This window comes from Phoca vitulina, unplaced genomic scaffold (genome assembly GCF_004348235.1).
Source record: "Phoca vitulina isolate PV1807 unplaced genomic scaffold, GSC_HSeal_1.0 scaffold25, whole genome shotgun sequence".
NCBI classification, from domain to species: Eukaryota; Metazoa; Chordata; class Mammalia; order Carnivora; family Phocidae; genus Phoca; species Phoca vitulina.
Window position 1 is genome coordinate 44,084,410 of NW_022589728.1, and position 26,273 is coordinate 44,110,682.

At 42.7% G+C, this 26,273-nt stretch overlaps 1 protein-coding gene across 2 annotated transcripts in view; it reads left to right on the plus strand.

The window, feature by feature from the left end:
- POP1 (POP1 homolog, ribonuclease P/MRP subunit) overlaps nucleotides 1–26,026 on the plus strand; it is a 35,878-nt gene extending 9,852 nt beyond the window's left edge. For both annotated transcript variants that reach the window (XM_032421826.1, XM_032421827.1), the window contains exons 5-16: nucleotides 936–1,184; nucleotides 2,877–2,964; nucleotides 3,390–3,577; nucleotides 4,485–4,741; nucleotides 4,866–4,959; nucleotides 7,898–8,009; nucleotides 8,574–8,693; nucleotides 13,818–13,930; nucleotides 16,218–16,409; nucleotides 17,809–17,963; nucleotides 22,621–22,962; nucleotides 23,831–26,026. In XM_032421826.1, the coding sequence (XP_032277717.1) occupies nucleotides 936–1,184; nucleotides 2,877–2,964; nucleotides 3,390–3,577; nucleotides 4,485–4,741; nucleotides 4,866–4,959; nucleotides 7,898–8,009; nucleotides 8,574–8,693; nucleotides 13,818–13,930; nucleotides 16,218–16,409; nucleotides 17,809–17,963; nucleotides 22,621–22,962; nucleotides 23,831–24,485 (2,565 nt within the window). In that variant the 3' untranslated portion in view covers nucleotides 24,486–26,026. The remainder of the gene's footprint in view (nucleotides 1–935; nucleotides 1,185–2,876; nucleotides 2,965–3,389; nucleotides 3,578–4,484; nucleotides 4,742–4,865; nucleotides 4,960–7,897; nucleotides 8,010–8,573; nucleotides 8,694–13,817; nucleotides 13,931–16,217; nucleotides 16,410–17,808; nucleotides 17,964–22,620; nucleotides 22,963–23,830) is intronic.
- Nucleotides 26,027–26,273: the final 247 nt, after the last annotated feature.

The window sequence follows — 26,273 nt, forward strand, 5'->3', positions numbered from 1 at the left end:
TAATTGACCCAGAAGTTCTCCAGGAGGTGCCTGCAGTGTACTGCTGCGTACTGGGCGGGCTTAGCATTCATCAGCATAGAGTGTGTCCTTAGCGGCCCACGGGCTGAGGGGGAGGAGTTTTTGTTTTTGTTTTTGTTTTTGTTTTTTTCCCCCACAAAAGTTTTGCTCAGCTATGAAGGAGATTAAGAGTGAAAACCGAACAGGAATGTTGTGCTTTCTAGATGTAACGTAAGGTTTGTTTCCCAGTGATCAGTTTGGCATTTGTCTCTCAGGACCTAACCAACATGAAATGTGTAGGTTTTCCTCGCTTTATATTTTTCATCCTATGTTTTGCGTTTAGTTCTAATCTCAGAGGTTAGAAAAAAACAATAAAACCAGTAACAAAAAAGCTAACATCTGATTTATTTTCTTGCTCTCTAATATGAATAGCGACAGTAAGCTTGTGTTACTGTGTGGAGCCTTTTATAAATATTCTAATCCTCATAGTCCACAAAGCTTGCCCAGTTAATAAGTGATAGGACTGTGCTTCCTCTCTAAGTTTGCCCATCTCTGAAATCTTCACTCTGTTGCCTCCCCTTCTGCTCTTTCTTTGGAAACATAATCAAGTTAAAAAAAATAAGCATACCGGGGTGCCTGGGTGGCTCAGTCAGTTAAGCGTCTGCCTTCGGCTCAGGTCATGATCTCCAGGTCCTGGGATCAGGCACCGTGTCGGATTCCCTGCTTGGCCGGGAGTCTGTTTCCCCCTCTTCCTCTGCCCCTCCCCCTGCTTTGCTCTCTCTGTCTCTCTCTCAAATAAATAAATAAAATCTTTTTAAAAAAATGAAGCATATTAATGGAATCCACTTAATCTAAAGTTAGTTGTTTGAATTCCTCACATGTAACTTTGTTTTAAGATAGTTACAAACTAGGATCTGCCTCTCTCCTTGAAACCACAGGCTGAGAAAGCAGTACATCAGAAAAAAGAACATTCAAAGAATAAATGCCATAAAGCTCGAAGATGTCACAAAAAACGGGTGCTAGAATTTAACCGTAGACAAAAGAAGAGCATATGGTTAGAAACTCACATCTGGCACGCCAAGCGGTTTCACATGGTCAAGAAGTGGGGCTACTGTCTCGGGGAGAGGCCGACGGTGAAGAGCCACAGAGCCTGCTACCGAGCCATGACGAGCCGTTGCCTCCTTCAGGTATGCTCTTCCAGCTGGTTTTCTTTTTCTTTTTGTTGAGACAAAATGGAAGTGATGTCTGGGCTCAGCCCTAAGGGGTAAGACAATGGGGGAGTCGGGAGGCAGAGGAAGTCAGGTAAGAGGGAAGAACAGTGTGATAAAGACGAAGAGCGTGAGATCGAGGATAACATGAAGGTGAGGTTAGTTCGGGAGAAGTAAGTGAGAACTAGGTCCTGCAGGGTTTTGGTGGTCATGTTCGAGATTTCTTTGGCATTGATTCATTTAGAAGTCGTTCATCTACAACAAATATTTGTGTGCCCTTATAGCTATGTTCAAAATGCTGTTCTAGATGCTTATGATTCAGTGGGATGCTGGGAAGTTTGTTTTAAATTTTTTGAGAGGACAGTTTTTTTAGAGCCTGGTAATAGTGTTTATCTTGTCCCTCTCCCCTCCCCCAGTTGCTAAATCAACTGCTTTCTCTCTTCCAGTACATACTTAGAAATTTGCTCTTTGCACAGGTTCTGTCTGGATGGCAGGATGACCTTGGCCAGATTTTTTTTTTTTAACTTTTTTATCTGAGTATAGTTGGCACATAATGTTATGTTAGTCACAGGTGTACAACATAGTGATTCAACTTCTGTGTTACGCTGTGCTACCATGTGTCACCACACAGTGCTATTACAGTATCATTGACTGTATTCCTTATGCTGTGCCTTATCCCCATGACCTGTTCATTCCTTAACTGGAAGCCTTGGCCACGTTTTGAAAGCCATTGATATTAAGATTGTCTGATATCAAGATCTTGAGTGCAATTATAGCAGAATAATCAATATAAGAACCTTTAAAAAAAATTGTGGTAAAATATACATAACATCAAATTTTACCACTTTAATTATTTTTTTTTTTAAGATTTTATTTTTAAGTAATCTCTACACCCAGCGTGGGGCTCGAACTTAAAACCCTGAGATCAAGAGTTGCGTGCTCTATGGAGTGAGCTAGCCAGGCACCCCCTTTAATTATTTTGAGGTGCACAGTTCTGTGGCATTAACTATAGTCACGTTGTTGTGTAACTATGATCACCGTCCATCTCCAGACCTTTTTCATCTTCCCAGACTGAAACTCCCCCCATTAAACAATAACTCCCCATTGCCCACCCTCTTGCTTCCAGCAGCCACCATTCTATTTTCTGTCTCTAGGAATTTGATCATTCTAGATGCCTCATATAAGTAGAATCACACAATATTTATCCTTTTGAGACTGGCTTATTTCACTTAACATAATGTCTTCAAGGTTCAGCCATGTTGTATCGTGTGTTGGAATTCCCTCATTTTCGACGCTGAGTAGTAGTACTCCATTGTGTGTGATACCGCATCTGGTTTATCTGTTTATCCAACAATGGACATTTGGGTGGCTTCCAGCAAACTCTGACTGAGCCAGCCAGGTGTACCCACAGATTTTCTTTCTGAAAAGGACACCATAACTTAACATTTTAAATGAAAATTCATTTTGATTTTGCTTTCAATTGGTTTAAGAACATTTGCTAATGTCCTAGGAATAGACAGGCTTCAGATTTTGACTTATTGAAATGATAGCTTTAGCAACGTGGTCTGTGTCGTGGACCTGTAGAAGTTTTTCTGATGTGGCTTTTGGCTGCTCACAGTTTTCCCCCATGTCACTTCCTAAGTATTTAATTATGTCTCTCCCTCTGTGCAGGATTTATCCTACTACTGTTGTTTGGAGTTGAAGGGCAAAGAGGAAGAAATACTGAAGGCACTTTCTCCGATGTGTAGCGTAGATGCAGGTAAAGCTGTTTCAAAGCTGAGCGCTATTTTAGTCTTTGCATATTTATTCATGTCACGAGCAAGTAAGCATTTGGGAATTCAAACATACCTCAAAATGCGTGAGACAGTTCTTGTTCCCAGGGAGTGTGTTAATGTTAGGGAAGGTAGGGTGGTTTCAAATCATTTCTAACCTTGTCAGGTGTAAAGTGAGAGAGCCATTGTTCTGGTGGAGTGAGTTCAGTCGGGCAGAAACTCAAACCTCATTAAATCATTCATTCACTGTTGATTGAGAACTTAATGTGTGCCAGGCTTTGATCTGTGCAGTGATCAAAACCAGCACCTCATCCCTCATGGAGATAGACAACAAGTAACAGTAGGGCGATCGGGAGATGACACTGCCATCTCAGCACTGGAGATCATGGCATTTTGTCTTTGTTTATGTCAGGACTGACTTTCGCGGCAGTTCACTGCCTGTCTGGGAAGCGCCAAGGTAGCGTCCTGCTTTATCGGGCAAACAAATACCCTCGAGAGATGTTGGGGCCTGTCACATTTATTTGGAAGTGTGAGAGGACCCCCGGTCACACTTCTGAGAGCAGGCAGTTGTGGATCTGGCTTCATCCAACACTTAAACAGGTATAATCCTTGAGATTATTTCCTAGAGACTCTGTTACTGCATTCTTAATTACCATTGAAATCAATGCTTTGGAAATTTAAATAGTATGAGAGTTGGGCTGATAGCTTGGTATTTGAACATAGGGAAGAATGTTATGTGAATATGAAATGAAGCAAATCTTGACCTTTCACTTTTTAGTAAGCCATAGTGAAAGTAGAGATGAAAACCCACCATATTATGCAGTGGCTTGAAATGCTGCATTTGGTCTAATGCTCCTACGAGACCTGAATTCACTGGTATCTAGGTGCTTGTCAGAGCCTCTTTGATGATGAGAAGCTATTTCGAGTAATTCTGATGATTTTTAATCTCTCGTATTCATTTATTTATTTATTTATTTGGTCTATTCACTGCTTTTTTATGGTAGGCTGTAAATTTTCTCTTTAATCTCATTTTCAAAAAAATGTTAATTGTTCAGAGTAGTCGCATTGTTTTCATTAATCTTTGTCTTCATTAATCTTCGTAAACGGAGTTTTTTTTAAGATTTTATTTTATTTATTTATTTAAGTTTTTTTTTTTTTTTTTTTAATTTGTCAGAGAGAGGGAGAGAGAAAGCATAAGCAGAGGGAGCAGCAGGTAGAGGGAGAAGCAGGCTCCCTGCTGAGCAAGGAGCCTGATGCGAGACTCAGTCCCAGGACCCTGGGATCATGACCCGAGCCAAAGGTAGATGCTTAACCGACTGAGCCACCCAGGCCGCCCCTGACACTTAGGAGTTTTTTTGTTTCAAATGCCGTGCACTGTTTAGAAGCACCAGAAAGCTTTTTGATAATCATGAATTTCATTTAATTTGGAGATAAAGATGTAAATTTTTTAAAGGGAGTAAAAAATAACATGAACTAAACCACCTGAAGTGTTTCAATATTTCCTTAGGATATTTTAGAGGAACTCAAAGCCGCATGCCAGTGTGTGGAACCCATCAAATCAGCCGTCTGCATCCCCAGCCTCCTGCCGACAACATCCGAAGAGAAAAGCCAAACTGTACTGCCTGATGAAAAAATTGGCAAGAAAAGAAAACGGAAAGATGATGGAGAAAATGCTAAACCCGTCAAAAAAGTCATCGGTGACGGAACTAGAGATCCATGCCAACCATCTTCTTGGATCTCTCCAGCCACAGGCATTATAATCAGGTACAGGCTGAATTTGCTCTGAACCCACTGAACAGTTTTAGTGAAGACTTGCTCTGTTTTCACCAGTGGCTCAGACGCTGTACATGATGGAAGTTTCCATCTTAAGACCTTTTCTCTCTTTCAGTGATTTGACGATGGAGATGAACAGGCTCCGGTTGATCGGTCCCCTTTCCCACTCCATCCTGACTGAGGCACTAAAAGCTGCTTCTGTCCAGACCGTAAGAGTCAGTGTGACTGTGGTGCTTTATTCCACTCGTGTCCTTCTTAGCAAATTTGTGAAACCTAACATACTTCAGTAGCATTTGGGACCATGGTCTATAAATGTTTATTTCTCTACCTCTGCTTATTATCAAATATGTCATCATCTTTCACTTCTAGGAGCACAGATCTCAGCGAATCTAATAAGTAAACTGACTTGTTCTTATTTAAATGCAGACTACCCTTGTAGTTTGTGAGTTTTGTGTTTTGTGGGTAACAGAGCCCTTAAAATTACTGAAAGTGTGTGCTGTTTTTTGTTTGTACTTGTTTGGTGCATATTTTCTGGGGCTAGTTTTTTTTTTTTTTTTTTTAGTTTAGTTTCATTTAAATTCATTAACATATAGTGTATTATTAGTTTCAGAGGTAGAGTTCAGTTGTATATAACACCCAGTGCTCATTACATCACGTGCCCTCCTTAATGCCCATCACCCACTTACCCCAACCCCCCACTCTCCTCCCCTCCAGCAACCCTCAGTTTGTTTCCTATGGTTAAGAGTCTCTTACAGTTTGTCTCCCTCTCTGATTTTGTCTTGTTTTATTTTTCCCGTCCTTCCCCTATGATCCTCTGTTTTGTTTCTTAAATTCCGCATATGAGTGAAATCATATGGTATTTGTTTTTCTCTGACTGACTGATTTCACTTAACATAATACACTCTAGCTCTATCCACATCGTTACAAGTGCCAACATTTCTTTTTTTTGGTGGCTGAGTAATATTCCAGTGTATATATATACTACATCGTCTTTATTCATCTGTCGATGGACATCTGGGCTCTTTCCATAGTTTGGCTATTGTGAACATTGCTGTTATAAACATTGGGGTGCAGGCGCCCCTTTGGATCACTATGTTTGCATCCTTTGGATAAATAACTAGTAGAGCAATTGCTGGGTCGTAGGGTAACTCTATTTTTAACTTTATGGGGGAACCTCCATACTGTTTTCCAGAGTGGCTGCACCAGCTTGCATTCCCTCCAGCAGTGTACGAGGTTCTCTGGGGCTAGTTTTAAGGGTCTGTGATCCCTAAAAGGTTAAGAGCAATGTGTCTGGTGCGGCACTGTCCAACTTTCTGCAAGGATGATATTCTTCTGTGGCGCCGAGTACGGTAGCCATTAGCCACACGTAGCTCTTGCGCGCTTGAAATGTGGCTAGTGTGACTGAGGAACTGAATTTGTACCTTCATTTAATTTTAATTAACTAGAAATTAAATAGAAATAGCTCTCTGTGGCCATTGGCTACCAAGTTGACCACACAGGTCTAGAGAGGAGCGACGAGGTTAGGAATCAGACACTCCGGGTTCAGATTCGGTTTGTTTCCCAGGGTTAGTGCAACTAACCCTTCCGTCCCGGTGCCTCTCACAGATTTGACAGGGTCAAGTAAGATGTTAGGTCGGAACAGATTTTGAGCTGTTAGAAGAAAGATACTTTAAAAATCAAAGGCTACTTCTGTCTCCCTCTCTGTTGCTTCCACACCGGCCTCAGCCACTGTGTCTCTTGCCTGTACACTGAAGCAGCTTCCTCACTTCCTCTGCTCTTCCTTCTTTTCACTCCATCCTCCACGCAGGAAACAGAATGATCTTTTAACAGTTGATTCACATCATGTCATTTCCCCGATTCAAAGCTTTTGAATAGCTTCTTACTGTGTTTGTGGTGAAATCCACAGCCCTTCACGTGACTGCATTCTCTTGTGCCTTCCTGCCTGTCTGGTCGGTCTCTCCACATCTGCTGCTCAGCCGTGCTGGCCTCTCAGGTCCTAGAATATGTCAGGTCTCCGCTCCCTTAAAGCCTTCACACCTGCTTTTTCTCTGCCTGGCTGAACTTTCTGCCCCCACCCCCTCTCTGCTTCGCTAAACCTTCCTTATTCTTCAGATTTCAGCCTCTCTATCATTTCCCTCTGGAATCCCTTCCTGACCCCCAAGTTAAATGATATAAATTGTATTATATTTCATTGCATTTTGCATATTTCCTCAGTTTATATGTCTAGATTCGCTTGTGTACTTATGCGATGTTCACATTGACCTTGGTGACGGCAAGGACTCTGTCCCCAGTGCTTGGCACAGGGTAGGGGCTCCACTCTAGCTAATCAGTTGCTCAGGGAGGATTTGAACCGAAGAAGTTTCGTTCCAGAGCCTGTACTTTAAACCAACAAGCTATACTGCCTGAGTTTCTGTGAGGTGAATCGGCCGTATGTTAACAGGTTGCTTCGTAGAATCTGTAGGAGCACGTCCTCCTTCAGTGAACGTTACTATGAATCATGGTGGTAGGTTCTCTTTCTTGGTGTGCACCTGCTGCTGAGGTGCTTTTTTTGTCTTTGTTTTGTTTTAAGTTTTAATTTTTTTATTCATTTAAATAATCTCTATACCCAACATGGGGCTCGAACTCATGACCCTGAGATCAAGAGTCGCACGCTCTTCCGACTGAGCCAGCCAGGCGCCCCTGAGGTGCTTTTTGAAACCTTGCTCAATTCCTGGTTCTGTCTGGGAAAAATATAAGTAAAATATTTGTTTATCTTATTTGAAGTTTCTAGGAATAATGTAATTGTAAGATACCCGTTTGCCGCAGATTGCTTCAAACAGCATAGGTTTGGTTTTTCATGGGCGGGGAAGGTGTTACTGCTTAAATTGGTATGCACTTGGCAGTAGTGGGAGAGGAGCGAGGAGCAGGCCTCTTGTCAGGAGTGTGCGGAGAGAAGAACGCAGGGGCCTCTCTGAAAACCAGGGCTGTGGGTTTAGTGTGTGAAATCTCGAGAGGAGTGTATGTCGTTTTCTCTAGTTAGAAGAGTAGTTAGGCTGGTGTGAATTATTGCGTTAAATATGGTGGCAGTTGCCCACGTCTGTCAACCACAACAAAATGATCAGGTCTGATTCATTATTTGTCTGGTGAATAGGAGTTGTTATTTTTCAGGAGGGAGAGGACACAGAGAAGGCGCCTCACCACTGGTGGACTGAAACCTGTAAGAATCCTGATAGCGTTTCCCTTCATCACAGACAAGAAGCCATTTTTGAGTTGTTGGGAGGTATTCAGAGGGAATACTGACTGGGTGGCTTGGGGAAGAAGGGCGGAGTGGGAAGTGGGCTACAAGAGTGTTCTACAGTTGGGCTAACTACACGGAGCAGTGCTTTTTAACTTGTAACTCCTTGTCGTATTATGGCAAGAGAACACGGAAGAGAGGTGCCTGACTCAGTGCACATAGGAAGCTCTGTTTGAGTTTCTGTTAGCATTCCGAATAACTGGCATTCTGATATGATAGGTAAACACGTAGACCAGGTACTAAACTAAGGTCTATACTTAGTTGTACACAATGAAGCTTGTGTGTGAAGCTACTGTAGTTATCACTGATGGAAATATACATGTTCGTGTTGTAAAATAATCTATTATGTTAATGTTTTTGGTAAGAAACGTTACTGTTTACGAATGTTAATTTACTCTCTAAAAGTATTAATGGGACAGAAGAATGTATGTTTTTTAATAGTTAGCCCAAGAAGAAATCTTTATTAAAAAATTTGAAGATACAAGCATATATATATATATATTGTGAATGATGTAAAAGCTTGGTTTTTTGTTTTTGTTTTTGTTAAAGGAATAACATCACCAGCAGAAATTCCGGCCGGTACTGTTTTGGGACTGACAGTTGGGGATCCTCGAATAAATTTGCCTCAAAAGAGGTCCAAAGTTTTGCCCAATCCAGAAAAATGCCAAGGTAAAGTTTCTAGAACACCCCTGGTTTTCCTTACCATTTTGAGTAGTTTAGTCCCATGAGAAGAGTTCTGACACCTCTGCATTAACTTCATTTGTAAAAAGTTAGGGTGATCTTTACCTGCCTCCCTTTCACGGTGATTATGACCAAAGGAGGTGGTGTGTATGGAAGTATCTTTTAGCTAGGAGACATGTAGCCTGATCCTTATGTTCATTTTTTTTCCCTGAGTTCTTTTTTTTAGTATCTGGTAAAACCTGTCTTTCTGCAAACTGGGGTCTCTGAAAATGCCTGGCATTTCAGAATTTTAATTGTGAGGAAGGGATCTGCACCCGCAGTTGGTCTTGTGCTCATTGGAAGCCTCTGTCTGACCATACAGATGATCCAGGTTCGAATCCTGGCAAGGCCATCCCAGGTGCTGAAGGGTAAGATGTTTTGGTTTAGACTCAGTAGAGTGGCCTGTGGGAGGTTGTTGGGCACGGGTGGCATAGGAGCCGGCTAAAATTTTAGTCTGATCTGGGATTTGCAACAGTGGTGATAATATCGCATTATATTTACTGTCATTTAAACACTATTAATTGGAAGAATCATTAAAATTACCTTCTGGATTTTGAGATGAAAAATACAGGTATGTGTAGTAATAACTTCAGTTTTTTTTTTTTTAACATCCACATGTAGTTAATAGCTTATTATTAGTCTGTCAGAACCTTACATGAAAGGTGGATTGGAAGAGAGAGAGGAGTTTGAAGATCTGTAGGCAGGTTAGTTAATTATGGAGCTTCAGACATTACTCAATGAGTTGTTGCCTCTTCTTTTTTAATGGCATTATTGGTGCAACCCTAAAAGTTGCAGTGTCGACTAAGCATTAAACGTTGACTGTCATAATTGCCTTAAAGCTGTAGTTTAAACTCCACTTACTTTCCCTCGCTGCTTCAAATCCTTTTTTGGAATGAGGCAGTTATGTATTAAATCCTTTTTAAGGCTTTTATCTTAATATGAATCAGTCCCGGGAAAATTAAAGTCTACCTTGAAACACATGATTTAATTTCTATAAAAGCCTACCATCTTGGTAGTCCTTGTGGTATTTTATTAAAACCTGTTTTAGGTAATTTCATTGAAGAAGTATTGGTACATGAGCTACATAAAGAAGTAAACTTTTTGAGGAGTTAGAATTATACCAATATTCCTAACAAATGTAACATATCATCTAGGATGATAATTTAAAACTTAAGTTAGAAATATACTTTGATGAGCTGTGTCAGTTAGTTAATAAAAGATTAATCCTTGGAAGAATCTCAACGTCATGATGATCGAAAACTTAATTCTCTGATGTACTTCCAGTTTCTCTTTCTATATCTGAAGTCATCCTCTGCCTATTTTCACTTGGACAAAACATACCAATTTTGGTGCTACTTAAACTGTAAAGAAGGGTTTGCCTGATTTAGAGAACAAACCATCTTCTGTGTACTGGGAATGAGAGGATTCTGAAGAAAGGGAGTATATGACTGTGATATTGCGATATAATAAGAAATACATATTTAGGTCATTGTGCAGCTGCCCCTTTCCTGGCATATAGCTCCTAAAATCCGTATAATTCCCTAAGTGATAACAGCCTTAAAGCCTGAAAAGCTAAAGGAGCATCTTTTCTTATTCATTAAAGCCCCCTTCAGTCACAACTTTTATGTTAATGAGGTGGAAAGTCTCTAGGGATGGTGGGCTGGTTACCGGGGGAATCAACCACACCAACCACAAGGTTAGAGGGTTGGAACTTCTCGGCCACTTCTACCCCTGCCCCACCCAGACCTGCTTCTGGGAGGGGGGACAGGGGCGAGAGCTTGAGTTTGATTGTCAACGGGCAATGATTTAATCAATCATGCCTACTTGATTATGCCTCTGTAAAAATCTTACACAGTTGGGGTTCAGAGAACTTCCAGTTTGCTGAACACTTGGAGGCGTTGGGAGGGTGGTGAGTCCGAAGAGGGCCAGGACCTCATTCCCTCATACCTTACCCTGTGCATCTCTTCCATCTGGCTCTTTCTGAGTTAGATCTTTTCATTTAAAAAAAAAAAGAAAGAAAAAACAGTAATGGAGTAAGTAAACTGTTTTCTTGAGTTCTGGGAGCCATTCTAGCAAATTACTGCATTTGAGGAGGGGGTCATAGGTGAGACCAATTTCTAGCCATCTGCTCAGAAGTATAGGAGACCAGGGACTTCCAGCTGGCATCCAAAAAGGGGCAGTCTTGTGGGACTGAGCCCTTAACCTGTGGGATCTGACACCCATCTCCAGGTAGGTTAGTGTCAGAATCGATGTGAACTGTAGGACACCCAGCTGGTGTTGCAGGACTGCTTGCCTTGGGGAAAATGGCTGCACATTTGAGTGTCAGAAGTATTGGGAGTAGAATAGCAAGACTGTAGAGAAGGAAGTAGTCTTTCAGTGAAGAACTTGAACTAAGGATGCATATTTTTAGATGCTTTGAAAAAGTTTACTTGATCATTTGATCCTTGATTTTGATTTGAATATTAATAATTTTTTTTTGCAAATCTTTTCAACTTAACAACAGCATTTCACTATGTAAGTAACTGGTTTTCCATGTGAGATTTTAAAATATAATTCCTGTTGTACTGTTATTTTAGGATGTATTCTCCTTAGCATCTGCTGATTTGCTCTGATAGATTATTTTAACTAGTCTTTGTCATCCAGAGATGAATTTACTTTAGAGAATGCTTTACATGTGCTCATGGGCTCTTTATAATCTTTCCCTTTATGTACTCTTTGATAGTGTGTACCCAAAACACAGGAAGAATCAATCAAGTTGCCTTTAGAGGGATAGGTGAAACCCTAGGCACCTTGAGAGCACTGAGCTGCGGTGACTTTGTGAAGTGTCCAATTATTGGTCATTTTGTACCGACTTCTCTGTTCGTGCTCTTGGGAAAAAAGCCCTCATAGCTTCAGCTGGTCCCCTTTAACTGTTCTGCATGTTTAATTTAAAATAGAGTGGATTTGAAGACTAACTTTGGTTTATTTGATTCCCAAATGAGGAAAACTTTAATTTCCTTTGCCTCCCTAAGGAAAACTTAAGAAAGTTGTAATTTAAAATTTGGCCATCTTCAAATACATTTAAGAAAGGAGAAAAAAAGCTATTTCCTTCAACCTTTAAGTTATTCTGCAGTTGTGTAATTAATTAGAGGCCTTTGCCTGGGTATGAAAGAAAATATGCTTTATTTGAGTCTTGGGCCAAGGATTTAGAATTACATTCAGAATCAATAGTCATTCTAGGCCCACTTAGGTACATGCTGACTCAGCTGGTAATATTCTTTTTTCCTCAGTACTAGACTCTTGACCTAAAAGGGCCTCTTCCCTTTGCCTTCAGACATACTCTATTCTCTTTTAAATAGACTTTATATTTTAGAACAGTTTTAGGTTCACAGCAAAGTTGAGTGGAAGGAATAGAAAGTTCCTCTGTTCCCCTGCCCTCACATATGCACAGCCTCCATGAAGCTGCGCTGAGACATCATTGTCACCCAAGGTCCATAGTTTCCATCAGGGTTCACTCTTGGCGTTTTATATTCTGTGGGATTTGACAAATTTATAACAACATGAAGCCATCGTCATAGTATCATAAAATAGTTTCACTGCTCTAAAAATCTGTGCTCTGCCTATTCCTCCCTCCCTCTCTCTCTCTCCCCCCACCCCAAGCCATTGATCTTTTTACTGTCTTCATAGTCTTGTTTTCTAGAATGTCATCTCATTGGACTCATACAAAATGTAGCCTTTTCAGATTATCTTCTTTCACTATGTAATAAGCATTTAAGGCTTCTCCATGTCTTTTCATGGCTTGGTAGCTCATTTCTTTTTAACCCCGAATGATATTCCATTGTCTGGATGTCCTACTTACATTGTTTCATCTATTTATTTATTATTATTTTTTAGAATATTTGAAGATGAGGTGGTCTTTCTGTGCCTTTACATCCTCAGTATCAGCCCTGTCTTTTGTAGAGTTTCAGTTCTGTCACTCACATCGTTGGCAGCTCTCCACAGGAAAGCAATTGTGGATGGACAGAGGCTGTTTGAAACGGAGCCTGTTGGCTCCTAGACAGGCTCTGGGGGCTTTCACAGAACACAGCCCTGGTACTCAAGATGCTGTGGGTTATTGTCTCTGTGAGGGACACCAGCGGCCTAGAAGCAGTTTCTGCTTTAAGTAGCTTTGATCTCAGATCTTTTCATCAATGTAATATTCTCTATCTTTGTTCTCCCCTAAAATCTGTCACCTTAAGGCCCAGTCGCTTCCAACTTATTTTTTTTCCAGCCATCAGACCCACACAGGTATGTGCCTTTGAGTGTGACCTTTCAATGTAGGCAGTTTAGACGTTAGCCAAAACACATGAATTGTCTGACTTTCTTTTTTCTTTCTTTTAATTTTTCAGTCCAAAAAATAGAGTTGGAAGATTTTCCCCTCTCTGATGTTTCAATGACTTCATGTAGGAAATCTCTTCTATCGATATATATGTTTATAATTGAAAAAGTTTCTCCTTTCTTCCCACTAGGGTACTTTTTGGCATGGTGCAGTTTAAAGGGACGAAACAATATATTTCACAGAAAATATGCTCATTCTAAAGGAATGAGAAAAACATGTTTTACAGAAGGAATAAATAATGAAAAAGGATGATAAGGGACTTGAAATAATAGAGCAGAAGAAAGAGCTGGTATCTGTTGGCTCACAACTGTTGGGCCAGGAATGATATAAAGAGCCCTGAAACCAGTAGTTAAAATATGGCTTGTACTGTCCTAGCACATTATAAAGAAAATGTTCACCCGTTCAGTGGTTCCTAGAATTTGGTTATCTTAAATGTGGGATTAGGCAGTTATTTAGATGCAGCTGAACGTGATATTGATATCTTATACACTAAAAATAAATGTCAAAAAAATAAGTTTAGGAGCCTTTGCTCATTTGCAGATTATGAAACCAACTATAGGAGTAGCTTAATTTCTAGTCAAATAAATTCTTCTAGAGAAGTTCAGTGAGCACCTACAAAATATTTTCTTGTAACAGAAGGTCAACCGGCAATGTTTAGAGTTTGACTTCCTTGATCTAAAGGATATAGTTTGAAGGCTTTTTCTTTTCCCTCTTAGATGAGAAAGTTAGACAGCTGCTTCTGGAGGGTGTACCTGTGGACTGTGCGCATAGCTTTGTTTGGAACCAAGCTATCTGTAAGAATGTCACAGAGAATAAAATCTCGGATCAGGTAACTAATGGTGTAAGGATTATTGGTCAAGTCCTGAAGAAGGGTGAAATTCCTCACTCTAGATGCTGTAAAAGTTTTCATCCTTTATAGAATCCCATAGACTTCCTTTTATTTTCGATTTATTGATCCCTTACTTAGGATTTTTTTCTGTTCTTAGAGAAGAAGAATGTCTAGAAAAAGTCACTAAGACTTTTTCTTAAAATGATAATTCCATGGTTTAAATACATGTTTTTCTTTTATTGTTTTCTTTTTCCCTTCAATGTTCTATCTTTAATTTCACAATGATTGAGCTCCTACCAGGACCAGGGATCATAGTAGATGATGGGATAGATGGCTAGGGTATGTTTGAGGAAGTACAGGTCAAAGGAAGTCCAGAGAAGGGGTACCAAGCCCAGAATAGGGAAATTGGGGAAAGCCTCCTGGATGGAGGAGCTGATATTTGGGCTGACTCTTAAATGGGTGGACAGAATTAAACCAGACTTTTTGGGGGCCAGGAGCCAAGGCTGCAGTAAAGAAAAGGGTTGCTGGAAGTGAGACCAGTATGTCCAAGGGCCCAGGATGATGTGTTCAGTAATCTCTAAGTGGGTCAGTAGCTTGGAGTTGAGGATGGGGCAGGAGATGAAGAAATAAATAGGGGCCAGAGCATAAGAGACCTTGAGGCATTTTAAGGATTTGGGCAGAGGACATAGCACACCATTGAAGGTTTTAAGCTGGGCCATGACATGATCAGATTTCACTCTGGAAGCACTGTGGAAGGTAGATTAGACTAAGAATGGGGGGAGGGGTGGAGGAGCTGGAGAGAGGACTTGTGGTTGGATGGCCTTAAAAGAGACCCTGGAAATAGTCCTTAATTGAGGACATGATGGGGACCTGAGTTGAGGCGGTGTGGCTGGAGTGGAGGGCCTGGGGTTGAAGACATACTCCTGAAGGTAAATCTGACAAGACACAATAGTTGATTGGATGGTGGGAAGTGGGAAAGGAGGAGACTTGTAGACTAGCTCCTAACAGCCTAGCTTGGATTTGGTACCTCAGGTAAAAGAGATCCAGAGCCTGATTTATCACTGTTGTATTCCCAGGTTCTAGAAGAGTGTTTGTCACATAAAATATACTCAGTAAATATTTGAATGGATGAGTAAATGAATGAAGAGCAAATATGTAAATGGGTGAATGAGTGAGTCCCCCAGCTAGGTGGGGAACACACGAGGAGAGCGGATGCAGTAGGAAAGATGAATTCAATCCTGGATAAACTGGGTTGGAAGGTCCTCAGGACTTCCCCAGAGTAGATGCCCAGGAGACAGGTTTTGATCCCAGGAGGAAAAGTCAGGGCTAAGGAGATGGATATTTTGGAGTTATTATCACTGTGTAGAGATGGTAGTGGAAACTCAATGAGAGGTGAAAAAGGAGAATCAGGACTTGGTCATGCTTGAGGAGCATCCATGAGGTAGCAGGCCGACTTGGCCGCGTGGAGGCGGTCTCTTGTGTGTGTCTCCTGTGAGTGCTAGGCTTCTCTCCTGCCCGTTCATCTCTTTTTACAGTGGGCAAGACAAGTCCGAGAGGCTGTTGTTCACTGCTCCCTACAGTCCTCATAACAGTAATTTATAGCATCTTCTCTTTTAAATCTTTAAGACCTGGTGAGAAAATTTCTCAAGAGCCAGAGTGTTTTCCACTTGCCCTTCCTTGAGAAGTTGTTTATTGTTTGTACCTTTTTTTTTTTTTACCTCCTAACAACAGATCTTAACCAAAGTAAATGTAGGGACTGAACATCAAAATATAAAACTAATCCTGACATAAGAGATTAGCAGAATGGATGTAGATTATTATATAACTTTGAATCATCTGGTATATTGCAGCTCAAATTTAAGATAATTTGGGGGGAGCGCCTGGGTGGCTCAGTCGTTAAGCATCTGCCTTCGCCTCAGGTCATGATCCCAGGGTCCTGGGATCGAGCCCCACATAATCGGGCTCCCTGCTCCGCGGGAAGCCTGCTTCTCCCTCTCCCACTCCCCCTGCTTGTGTTCCCTCTCTTGCTGTCTCTCTATCAAATAAATAAATAAAATCTTAAAAAAAAAAGATAATTTGGCATTTTCTACCAAAGCGATCGTATAGAGGAAAATCATTATAGGAGGAATACCATGTATTTCAAATGGCTTCCATTTATTTATTGAGAACATTTTTTTCTTGTTTTTTGAAAGAGCATTTGACTTTCTAAAGCTGCTTATTGGGAGAGCCAGTAGAATCTCCCAGGAAATTAGGGTTGTTGGTCTTGAATTATTTTCTTCCGCTTTAGGATTTAAACCGGAAGAGAAGTGAATTGCTGGTGCCCGGGTCACAGCTTGTTCTAGGTCCCCAGGAATCCAGGATACCTATCCTTCTGATTCAGCAGCCAGGAAAGGTGACAGGTGATGAGCGACGAGGCTGGGGAAGCGGCTGGGACGTCCTGCTCCCAAAGGGCTGGGGCATGGCTTTCTGGATTCCATTTGTAAGTTCCTTTTTCCATTCCCACTGTAACTGTGTAAAATATATTCCTAGTCCATTCCAAGTGCCAAAAGAGTTCCAGACTTCGTGCCCCGACTTAGAAATCGAGTGCTGTTTTTCTACCGCTAGAGCTGTAATTCTGATACAAGATACTTCATAACATCCCCAGAACCAGGTTGTTATATTAATAAGAGTTGGGACAACATAAGTGTGAATTTTTGAGATTTTGAAAGTGTCCTGATTTTTGAATAGTAATGGCAATTACTATTGAGGTAGTTTTTGTTATGTGTGTACGTGTGTGTTTTTTTTACTCAAAAGAATTTGTTATAGTTTAAAAGCAGTTTTTGTAATTTTCTAATTTTTATAGATTTATAGAATACATTTTTTATTTTTTAAGTGCTGAACATGTATTTTCCTATTAACTGCAGCTAAAAATTTTATTAAAATCCAATGTGGTTTTTTTTCTTCTCGATAGTTTAAATATTACTTTGAACTAGAGAGTATAAAAGACATGTAAGACTGTTAAATTCACATAGGTAATTAATTTTAGCAATTATGCCTAGTACAAGAGACATTCAGTTAATCATTTAAGAATGGGAATATTTCTTGGGCTCCTGACTGGCTCAGTCGGTAGGGCATGCATCTCTTGATCTGGGGGTCGTGAGTTCAAGCCTCATGGTGGGTGTAGAGCTTACTTAATATAAAATAATAGGGGCATCTGGGTGGCTTAGTTGATTAAGCATCTGCCTTTGGCTTAGGCTTCTCCCTCTCCCTCTGCCGCTCCCCCTGCTTGTGCTCTCTCTCTCTGCAAATAAATAAATAAAATCTTAATAATAATAATAAAAAGAATGGGAATATTTTTAAATAATTCTAATTTTTAAATTATGAGCTGTTTCAAGCATACAAAAAAATATAGATACTGATATAATGAATACCTGTGTACCCTTCACCCACCATCCAGCTTAAGAAATAAAACATGACAGATTTATTGGAAGCACTCTCTCTCTCCAGTTCCATTTCCCATCCTCCTTCTAAAAGAATCACTATTACTATTTTTGGTGTTTGTCATGACCTTGTCTATTTTTATAGCTTTATCAAGTATGCTTTGTATTCCCAAATAAAATAACTATATTCGACGTGTTTTTAAATGTTACATACCTCACCATATATATGCTTTTGCAACTTACTATATTCACTCAACGTTGAGATTTTTCCATGTCGATGGGTGAAGCTCTGTTTCATCATTTTTGCTATTGTATAACCCACTGTAGGATTATCTCACACTTACCCATTCTCTTTTTGATGGGCATTTAGGTTGTTTCCCATTTTCTCCATACAAACCTTAAGCACTAATTTTATTGTAAGTTGGTATGTTAATAGGATATCTTTGACATTTCTTTTAGATCTATCGAGGCGCAAGAGTTGGTGGGTTAAAAGAGTCTGTGGTGCACTCACAGTATAAAAGGTCACCTGACATTCCCAGTGATTTCCCAGACTGCCCAGCTGGGGTTGTGTTTGCTGAAGAGCAAGCCAAGAATCTCCTTGAAAAGTACAAAAGGTACGAAACCAGCTTCTCTAGTTTCCTAAGGTCTTACGAGGAAGAGAAGTGCCTACTCAGCGTTGGCCAGTGATATTTGGAATGGCTTTGGTAACTCTTACATAACGTGGAGTTTTCATAGACTTTTCCTTAAGTTCACATAATCAAGACATAGTGAAGTTAGGAGATTGTCTTACATGTGGCCCTGGTAGGCCTGTCCAGGTTACAGACCCGACCCATGGTCATTTGCTTACGTTGATGATGGTGCACGCCTAAACTGTGGACCTGAGTTTCAGATGCTTGTTTGAGATTTACACTCCCAGCCCCTGTCCCCTCAAAATAGAATTTGTGTTTTTTTATGACCAGTTACAGAGGTAATACATATTTATGAAATTTTAATGAAACTATGGCAGTGTGTGAAAATGCTTTGTAAACTGGTATATTCCTTCCATCCAGAGAGAGAAGTACTATTTTTACATTTTGGTATCTATCCATCTAGACTTCTTTTTCTTTTCTTTTCTCTTACTGGGGGAGTGGCCAGTGAAGGGCTTTACGTCTTTTATCCTGTGAAGTGCATGCTGCTGTTGAGAGCCTGGATCTCCTGCTCGGCCCCGGGCTCCCAGAAGCACAGAGACTCTCGTTTGTAGTGGCATCTAGCCAGCGCCTGGTGCATGGTGTCCTTAATAACTCTTTGTTGACTGATGAATGAGGAGGTGGTGGGATGTTGTAGTTCCTTGACCAGGAGCCCTATGACTGTGCTTTCCTGTTCACCGCTGCAACCACAGAGGCAGGCAGTGCTAGGTTTTCAGACTTTGTCGAGTGACGGGTGAATGAATGAGTGGAAGGACAGGGATACTTTCCTGGATTGCTGGCTTACGGGCTCTTGCAGTGATCGTGTATTTTGTGCCACCCAGAATACGTAGCAGAGTCTTCTATGTGTTTGTTAAGTAATAATTGACAATAATACTTATTTCTCACCCTTTAGATTTCTTTACCCATACAAATTTTTCTCAGGTACAAATTTTTTTGGAAAAGGATTATATTACATATACTGTTTCAAAACCTGCTCTTTTTATTTAGCTATCTATTATGGATAGTTTTCCCATATCAGTAAATGTGACTCTAAACCAAGTATTGGCAAACTTTTTTTGTAAAAGGCCAGATGAAAAATATTTTTGGCTTTGTGGGCCCTTTGGTTTCCATGGCAGCCACTCAGCTCAGCTCTGCCTTGTGGCACAAAGACAACCACAGATGCCACATAAATGAATGGACATGGCTGTGGGCCAGCCTCATTCTGTTCATGGACACACAAGTTTGAATCTCATATAATTTCATGTGTCATAAAGTAATTTTTTTTTTTTTTAACCATTTCAAAACATAAGAGCCATTCTTAGCTCATGGGTGATATCAAAGCAGACAGTTGGCCAGGTTTGGCGTGAGTCATCATCTGCCAACCCTTGCTCAAAACAGAACTGAACAGTTGCATCCAGGACTCCCGTATGGATGAACTGTAATTCCTCAGTGGCCCTTTTAGGCTATTTCTAATTTTTTGCTATGCGCTTCTGTGAACAGCTTTCCATATGCATCTTTACCTGTTTGTCTGATTTATTCATTCATTTAACACGTTTATTTAGAGCCTACTATGTGTCATACATACGCCTTCTAGACACTGGGGCTACCTCAGGGGAAGGCAAGTAAAATCTGTTCCTTTCCTCGTGGAGCTTATGTTCTGGATGGAGGCACATGTTTCTAGGCTGGTGGGAGGGATCCAGCAGAGGGGAGGGAGGCTAACATTGCAAGAGCAAAGCCCTTGAGTGGGGAAGTGGGGGTGGTATTCCATAGGCTCAGGCTCAGATCGCTCATTTCGGTAGGCTGGAAGGCTGACTCTGAGATATGAATACAGATTTAGGTAGGGTAGACTCTGGCCCAGAGATTAGGTAGAACTCTCCTGTTGGTGATGGTCTTCTCAGTGAAAAAAGAGGCGAAGGTTATCAGTTAGGAATAAGAAGGGGAGAGAGGCTGTTGGAGATTCGAGGAGAGAGGAATCAATATAGACCGTTTTCCAGAAGCACGGAAGATAGAATTGACTGGAGAAATGTCAGGGAGTGCAATTGAGTTTCATGTTTACAGTAAGACCATTCAGGGCTTCTGGGTATTCTTCCCCAGCCCTGTTCTGCTGATCCAGGGCTGGCGTGGGGTAGGTGGAGGGCTGGATGTAACCAGGGTGGGCTTTGCCAGGGGGAGGGAGTTGAGGGCGCATGTAAGGGAGTGACTGTCCTACAAACCGGAGAGTTTAAACTCAAGAAGAGATGGGTGAGGGGCGCCTAGGTGGTTCAGTCAGTGAAGCGTCTGCCTTCGGCTCAGCACATGATCCCGGGGTCCTGGGATCAAGTCCCATATCGGGCTCCCTACTCAGCGGGGAGCCTCCTTCTCCCTCTCCCTCTGCTGCTCCGCCTGCTCGTGCTCTCTCTCTCTCTCTCTGTCTGTCAAATAAATAAATCTTAAAAAAAAAATAAGAGACGTGCGAGAACGGTGGGGAGCTGTGAGGAGATGGTAAAGGAGTAGTAAGTTCCGGTGCTTGAGGAGCTGTGGTGGGGGAGGGGTAAACGGGCTGGAATGGGAGGCCTCACTCTGAGGGTAGATACTTGAAATTGAGACTTTAAGGTGGAGCCGGTGATGGCAGTGACCAAAACGAAGGTGGGACTGGGAGAGTGGGTGTCTAGGGTGAAGTAAAAGATGGGAAATGAGGACATGAAGTTTCTGGTAGGCCAGGGCATTAGAAGACTGATCTACGTAGATGCCGAAGCCACTGAGTGACAAGAGTCAAGATGGAGGGGAAGACGGTGTGGCAGGTGGAGGGGGTGTGTGGGCAGCTGATGGAGGACCTGGCTGAGGAAGGAGAGCCTGTGGTCTGTCTGAGGGCGCGTGCTTAGGGGGAGCTGTGGTCTTGGAGGAGGAAGGAGAAAAGTGGTCTGGGGGCGTCAGGAGGACATCTGCCCCTCTTAGACTAAATCCCATAAATAAGATTTCTGGTTTAAAATAAAAAAGATACACACCCCAGGAATTTTTTGTACTATGGACAAACTGCTGTTTATATTAATTTAGGATTTCGTTAGTATCCTAAAGTTAGAAGCGTGCCTGTTTTCCCTCTTCCCAATAACATAGGATATTACCAGCTTTTAATATTGATAAAACTGTTGGGTGGAAAAAGTGACATCTTACTGTTTTAATTTTTTGTTTGTTTACGAGTGATGTTGAATACTTTTAAGCATTTTTCACCATTTTGTTTTTCTTTCTTTCTTTCTTTCTTCCTTTCTTTCTTTCTTCCTTTCTTTTCTTTCTTTCCTTCCCTTTCCCTTTCCCTTTCTGTAAATAGCTCATTTATTTCCATTTAAAGGTCTTCAGGTGAAGCAAGTACCCTGGGAGCATTTTTTACCAGCTGTCCCTCTTGGGAGGCCAGAACACATTTGGTTCAAACTCCAGAGTAGAGGCTCAAACCAATTCCCCAATTAAGTCTGCGGGTTCATGTCCATCTGGGGCCCTGGGGCATGGCGCATAAGAAGCATGTGAGGGAAGGAATGTCAGGGCTTGTCCCACAGGAGACTCCCAGTCTGAGGAGGGTTTCTGGGACTCCCTAAGAGTCCCCCAGCCCAGCATGGCCAGTAGCCCGGCTGCTCCCTCCCTTTTGGGGACCTGGTTCTCTTTAGCTTGTGGTATTTCTCGAAGGTTCTCCTTCTTTCATACATTGCTGAAAAAAGTCAATTGGCCTCACCCTGTGAGTTTGGAAATCTCTCTCAAAATTGCAAATGATAATAGTCTTTGCTTTAGCAGCTCCATTCCAAGCACCTACCCTGCAGATATACTTGTGCTGGTGTGACATGTTCAAGGTCATTCATTGCAGCATTGTTTGTAGAAGCGAAAGTGTGAAAATACCAAAATGTCCTGCAGTGGGGGACTATCTAAATCGACCAGGGTATAATCCAGCAGTGGAATAGGATAGGCAGCCTTTTACAAAAGAATGAGGGATCTCTTCATGTACTCGTATGAAATGATCTCCAAGGTACTTTGTGAAATGAAAACAGTTAAGCAAGAAGTACTGTATCTGGTATGTCACCGCTTGTGTAAAATAGGTAAAAAAAAAATGGGAAGAAATATGTACATATCTGCACATATGTCCATAAAATGTCTCTGGAAGGATATATTATGAAACAGATAATGACGTGGTCTCCTATAAGGCAGCTGGGTCATTTATTTCCTTCTAAAGGTCTCCGAGTGAGGCAGGTACCCCGGGGGCACTTTTCACCAGCTACAGGTCAGGTGGGGGAGAAACTTCACCGCCACCCCTTCTGTTCCCTTCGAACTTAGAATGCTGTCACGTGCAGGGACATCGCAGTACGACTCCAGGGGCACCGTGAACTTGCAGTCTTTCAGGAAGGGCACCCCCTAGAGTTGTGCAGTGGCCACATGGGGCCGCTTTGCTGGGTGTATTACCTTTTGAAAGTAAAACCGAAGGAAACAAATAAGCTTGGCCAGTAGAGTTGGTTGTTATTATCATATTTCTTGGAAAACTTTGTTTTGTAGGTTTTTCAAGTAGAGATGTAGTGCAATGGCCATAATTATTTTAATGGTACCGATCCTAAATTGTTCAAAATTGGTTCTCCTCCTTGATTTTCACTAGGCGCCCTCCTGCAAAACGGCCCAACTATGTGAAGCTTGGCACCCTGGCACCTTTCCGCTATCCCTGGGAGCAGTTAAGTCAGGAGTGGGAGTTAAGAGTCAGGGCCCAAGAGAAATCCTCTGGAGCCTCCTCTCCAAGTGGCGAGGAGAGTGACTTGAGGAGAGACAAGTTGTCTTGCGCTCCCACACCTGAAAACACGGATCCACGGTCTGATGAAGGGGGCTCATCTCAGAGCAGCTCCAGCAAGCCCCGAGAAGGGGTGGCCACAGAGTGCCCGGCCCGGCTGGGGACTGAGTGGGTAGCGGGCCAGGATGCCACCGGCAGTCTCCCCTGCGTTCTGCGGTAAGTGCCCATGATCCCCAGTGCGGGTTAGATTGTTCTCCTGAGCAGGCTATAGGATGTAAATGTTCTCATTGTTCCTTTATGCAAAGCCCGAGGGAACACCTGGGCTCTCTGGGGGGGCAAGCCAGTCCTCCCGTGTCTCACAGAGAGCCCGGGGACACAGCCGAGTCACATTTGATTTGGGGCACGATACCAACTGACCAGGTGACTTAAAGTATTGTCATCCACAGACATAAACCAAGGCAGTTGTTTTCTATTTCATTTAGTCTTTGCTGACAAAGTCGTCCCCTTGCGAGGGATGTTCCCTCGGCGAACTCTGAGCAAGCGTTCTTCCCTTTACATCCCTGAAGTCGATTTCTTCTGGCTCTTTTTGAATGATCTGAGTTTAGGAGTGACCCGGTGCCCGCTCACTGCCCCACCGTCCTGTCGGAGGGCCCACTGTACGAAGTGTGTTCCTGGCTGCCTGCTCCATGGTGCTTCACTTACCCTCTGTTCTGTACTTCGTTTTTTAGAAAGTGCTCCTCCCTCTTTGCCTTGTACTTCTTTTCTGTGCAGTAACTTCCTAGTTTCCTATCCTTCCTTCATTCCATAGGACTGTCTCTCGCAGCCTTAGATTCTTATTTTTCTCTACCTTCAGCTTCTGAAACCTTTAGTCCTTCAGCATCTAAGAATAGTAGACACATAAGAAAAATATCCTGACAAAGATGTATTAATGTCCGTTTTCAATTTAAAAAAAAATTACCGTTTTGATGCTTTCCCACATAGAGTATAAAAAAATCAAGTTAACTCCAACAGCGCCCAATCTTCTGATTGCGTGTTTTTTCTCCGAACAAAATCTCCTCAAACGTGTGTCTCCCACTTCACGTAGGAGTAGGACATGGCTGAAGCAGCTGTCGACCTGGTGTGGGCCCAGCTCCGGGGCCAGGTGGGCAGCCCGGCGGGCTCCTGGCAGCGGGCAGCCAGCACCGACCAGAGCGGCCTGCCTGTCCCTCCGGGACCACTTCCCCGGGGCCCTGGTGTGGGTCAGCCTGGCCCTGCTGAGGAAGGGCAGCCCTGAGCCGCACTCCATGATCTGTGTCCCAGCCGAGGAGGACATCCTCCAGCTCCGTCGGGATCGGCTATACTGTGGGCCCCAGGAACCCAAGCACAGCGACCCCTTCAAGAGCGAGATCCGGAAACAGAAAGAGAAGAAGAAAGTAGAGAAGAGGCAGAACCAGGCGCGTGCTGAGCCTGAGGGTCTGGCCGGGGCGCACCCTGCAACCGGGCACCCAGCTCTGACCCTGGGCTTGTGGTCAGGCCCCCTCCCGGTGCTGACTTCTCACTGCTCCCGAGTTCTCCTCGGCTTTGTCACGCAGGGAGACTTTTCCATGGCCGTCGGCGGCGGAGAAGGCCTGGGGTTTGTTAGCTTGACGGGCTTGCTGGATATGCTGTCCAGCCAGGCGGCAGCGGAGAGGGGCCTCGTGCTGCTGAGGGCACCCGCCTCCCCGCAGTATCGGTTTGCGAGAGTGGCCGTGGAAGTGTGAGCGCCCGTGCGCATCCTGGCAACGGAGACCTACTAACTGTTTACCAAGTCCCCCCATTGGAGAGTTGTGTTGTTGCCATCCTCTGCTTTGAAATATCACGTGAAGTTCCTTGGAAACGAGAATGAAGATGATGTATGATGCAAATGATGGAATACTGACACCATTCCCGCAATCCATGGTAATCTCATGGATTTCCTCCATCTTTCCTCGTCCTTGCTGTAACACTTGAAAGTGATTTGGCATGGATAGCCAAAAGCTTTTATATTTTGATTTCTTGGTCTGTGTCATTCTTGCTGAAAACCATTAGATTCTGTATGTTTTCTTGTTCCTTTTTTATCAGGAACAAAGGGCTGTCAAGTGTATTTGAAAAGCCTTGTAGACATGGGATAAGCAACAATGGTTGTTTAATGGCTTGATTGTTGCAGGAGAGGGAAAGGCTCTCTTGGTCTCTGTGCAGGACATAGGGTTCCCCCATCTGGACCATGTTCGAGTCCGTCCCCGAATCAGCATGCCTAACACTTGACACCATGTGGAAGGAAACCATGGAAAATGGATTGCTGCCTATTTTCAGGCAGGCTTGGTGTAGGGCAGAGGTGTTGGGGCGGAATCAGAATGGGGCTCTGATCTTTAGGACCCATTGTCCTCTTTGCTGTTGACCAACAAGCACATGATCCTAGGAGTTACTTGGTTTTTCTGTGCTTTTGTTTCTGCAAAAAATTTTTCCAAGCCATAGAGGATGGTTTCTCAAAATATGTTCTATGAAATGTGTTATCTAAAAAAAAAAAAAAAAGAAGATTCTAACATCAGATTGATTTGGGAAACTCTGGGTTAAACAAAGCTAAGCATTTCTTTTTAAGGGATTTCTAGAACCTTCCATGTGATAACATGCATTGTGCCTCTCCAGGAAGTGGATAACAGCCTACAGTATTTTCTAAATCTTTTGATTCCCGAACTCCTTTTGCAGGGAGAACTTTGTAGGACCAGTGTTTTCAGGGACACACTTTGGGGAACGTGGCTGTTCAGTGCAGTCCTTACCTCTGCAAGGCGATGATTAAAACGACAAGCCTCTTTCGGACACTCATGCAGTCACGATGTCCACCTGACATTTGAGCGGGGTCTCATCCTGTCCCACACAGGAGTGCAGTCATTGCTTTTTTCGCTTGCGGAGAAACTAGGTGCTCATTCACTTTTAGTTACGCTGCACGTCTCACACCCTCAGACCCTTGCCTTCCTACCACACATTTCTAGCAGAGCCTGAATGGGGTTTGTTTTTTTTTATTTAAATGTACAGTTAGGCATTATTTCGTGTAAATGTATTGGGCTTTTGCAGTCGCACTTGGTAGAAATGTCTCCGGGGCAGACGGGGTGCGGAGAGAGAGAGCACGGATTACAGGAGCTAATGAAATGTCTGATGTGTTTCCTCTCACCGTGCCTCTGGGTGTATTTGTGTCCAACCCAAATGAGACAGAAAAAAAAAAAACCAGTCTAACTTAGCAGTGTCTGTAAACAGAATAAAATGTCACCTGATGTTCAGTTGTGAATGTTTATTGGGCCATTCCTCGTTTGTTTTCTTGGCTCTAAGCCGCTTCATCTGTGCCTTAGCTTGCTGGATGACGGAAGTCGGAGCATGCTGTGAGTCACCTAACCTCATTCTGTGCAGCACCCTGCCTGCGCTCACGACAGAGGCCAGGGCACCCTTACTCTGCTTTGTGGTAGGAGGCCAAAGAACTATGTGCTGAACGGCTAGACTCGCGTTTCCCAAAATCTGTTGGTGGGAGGGCTGGTCCC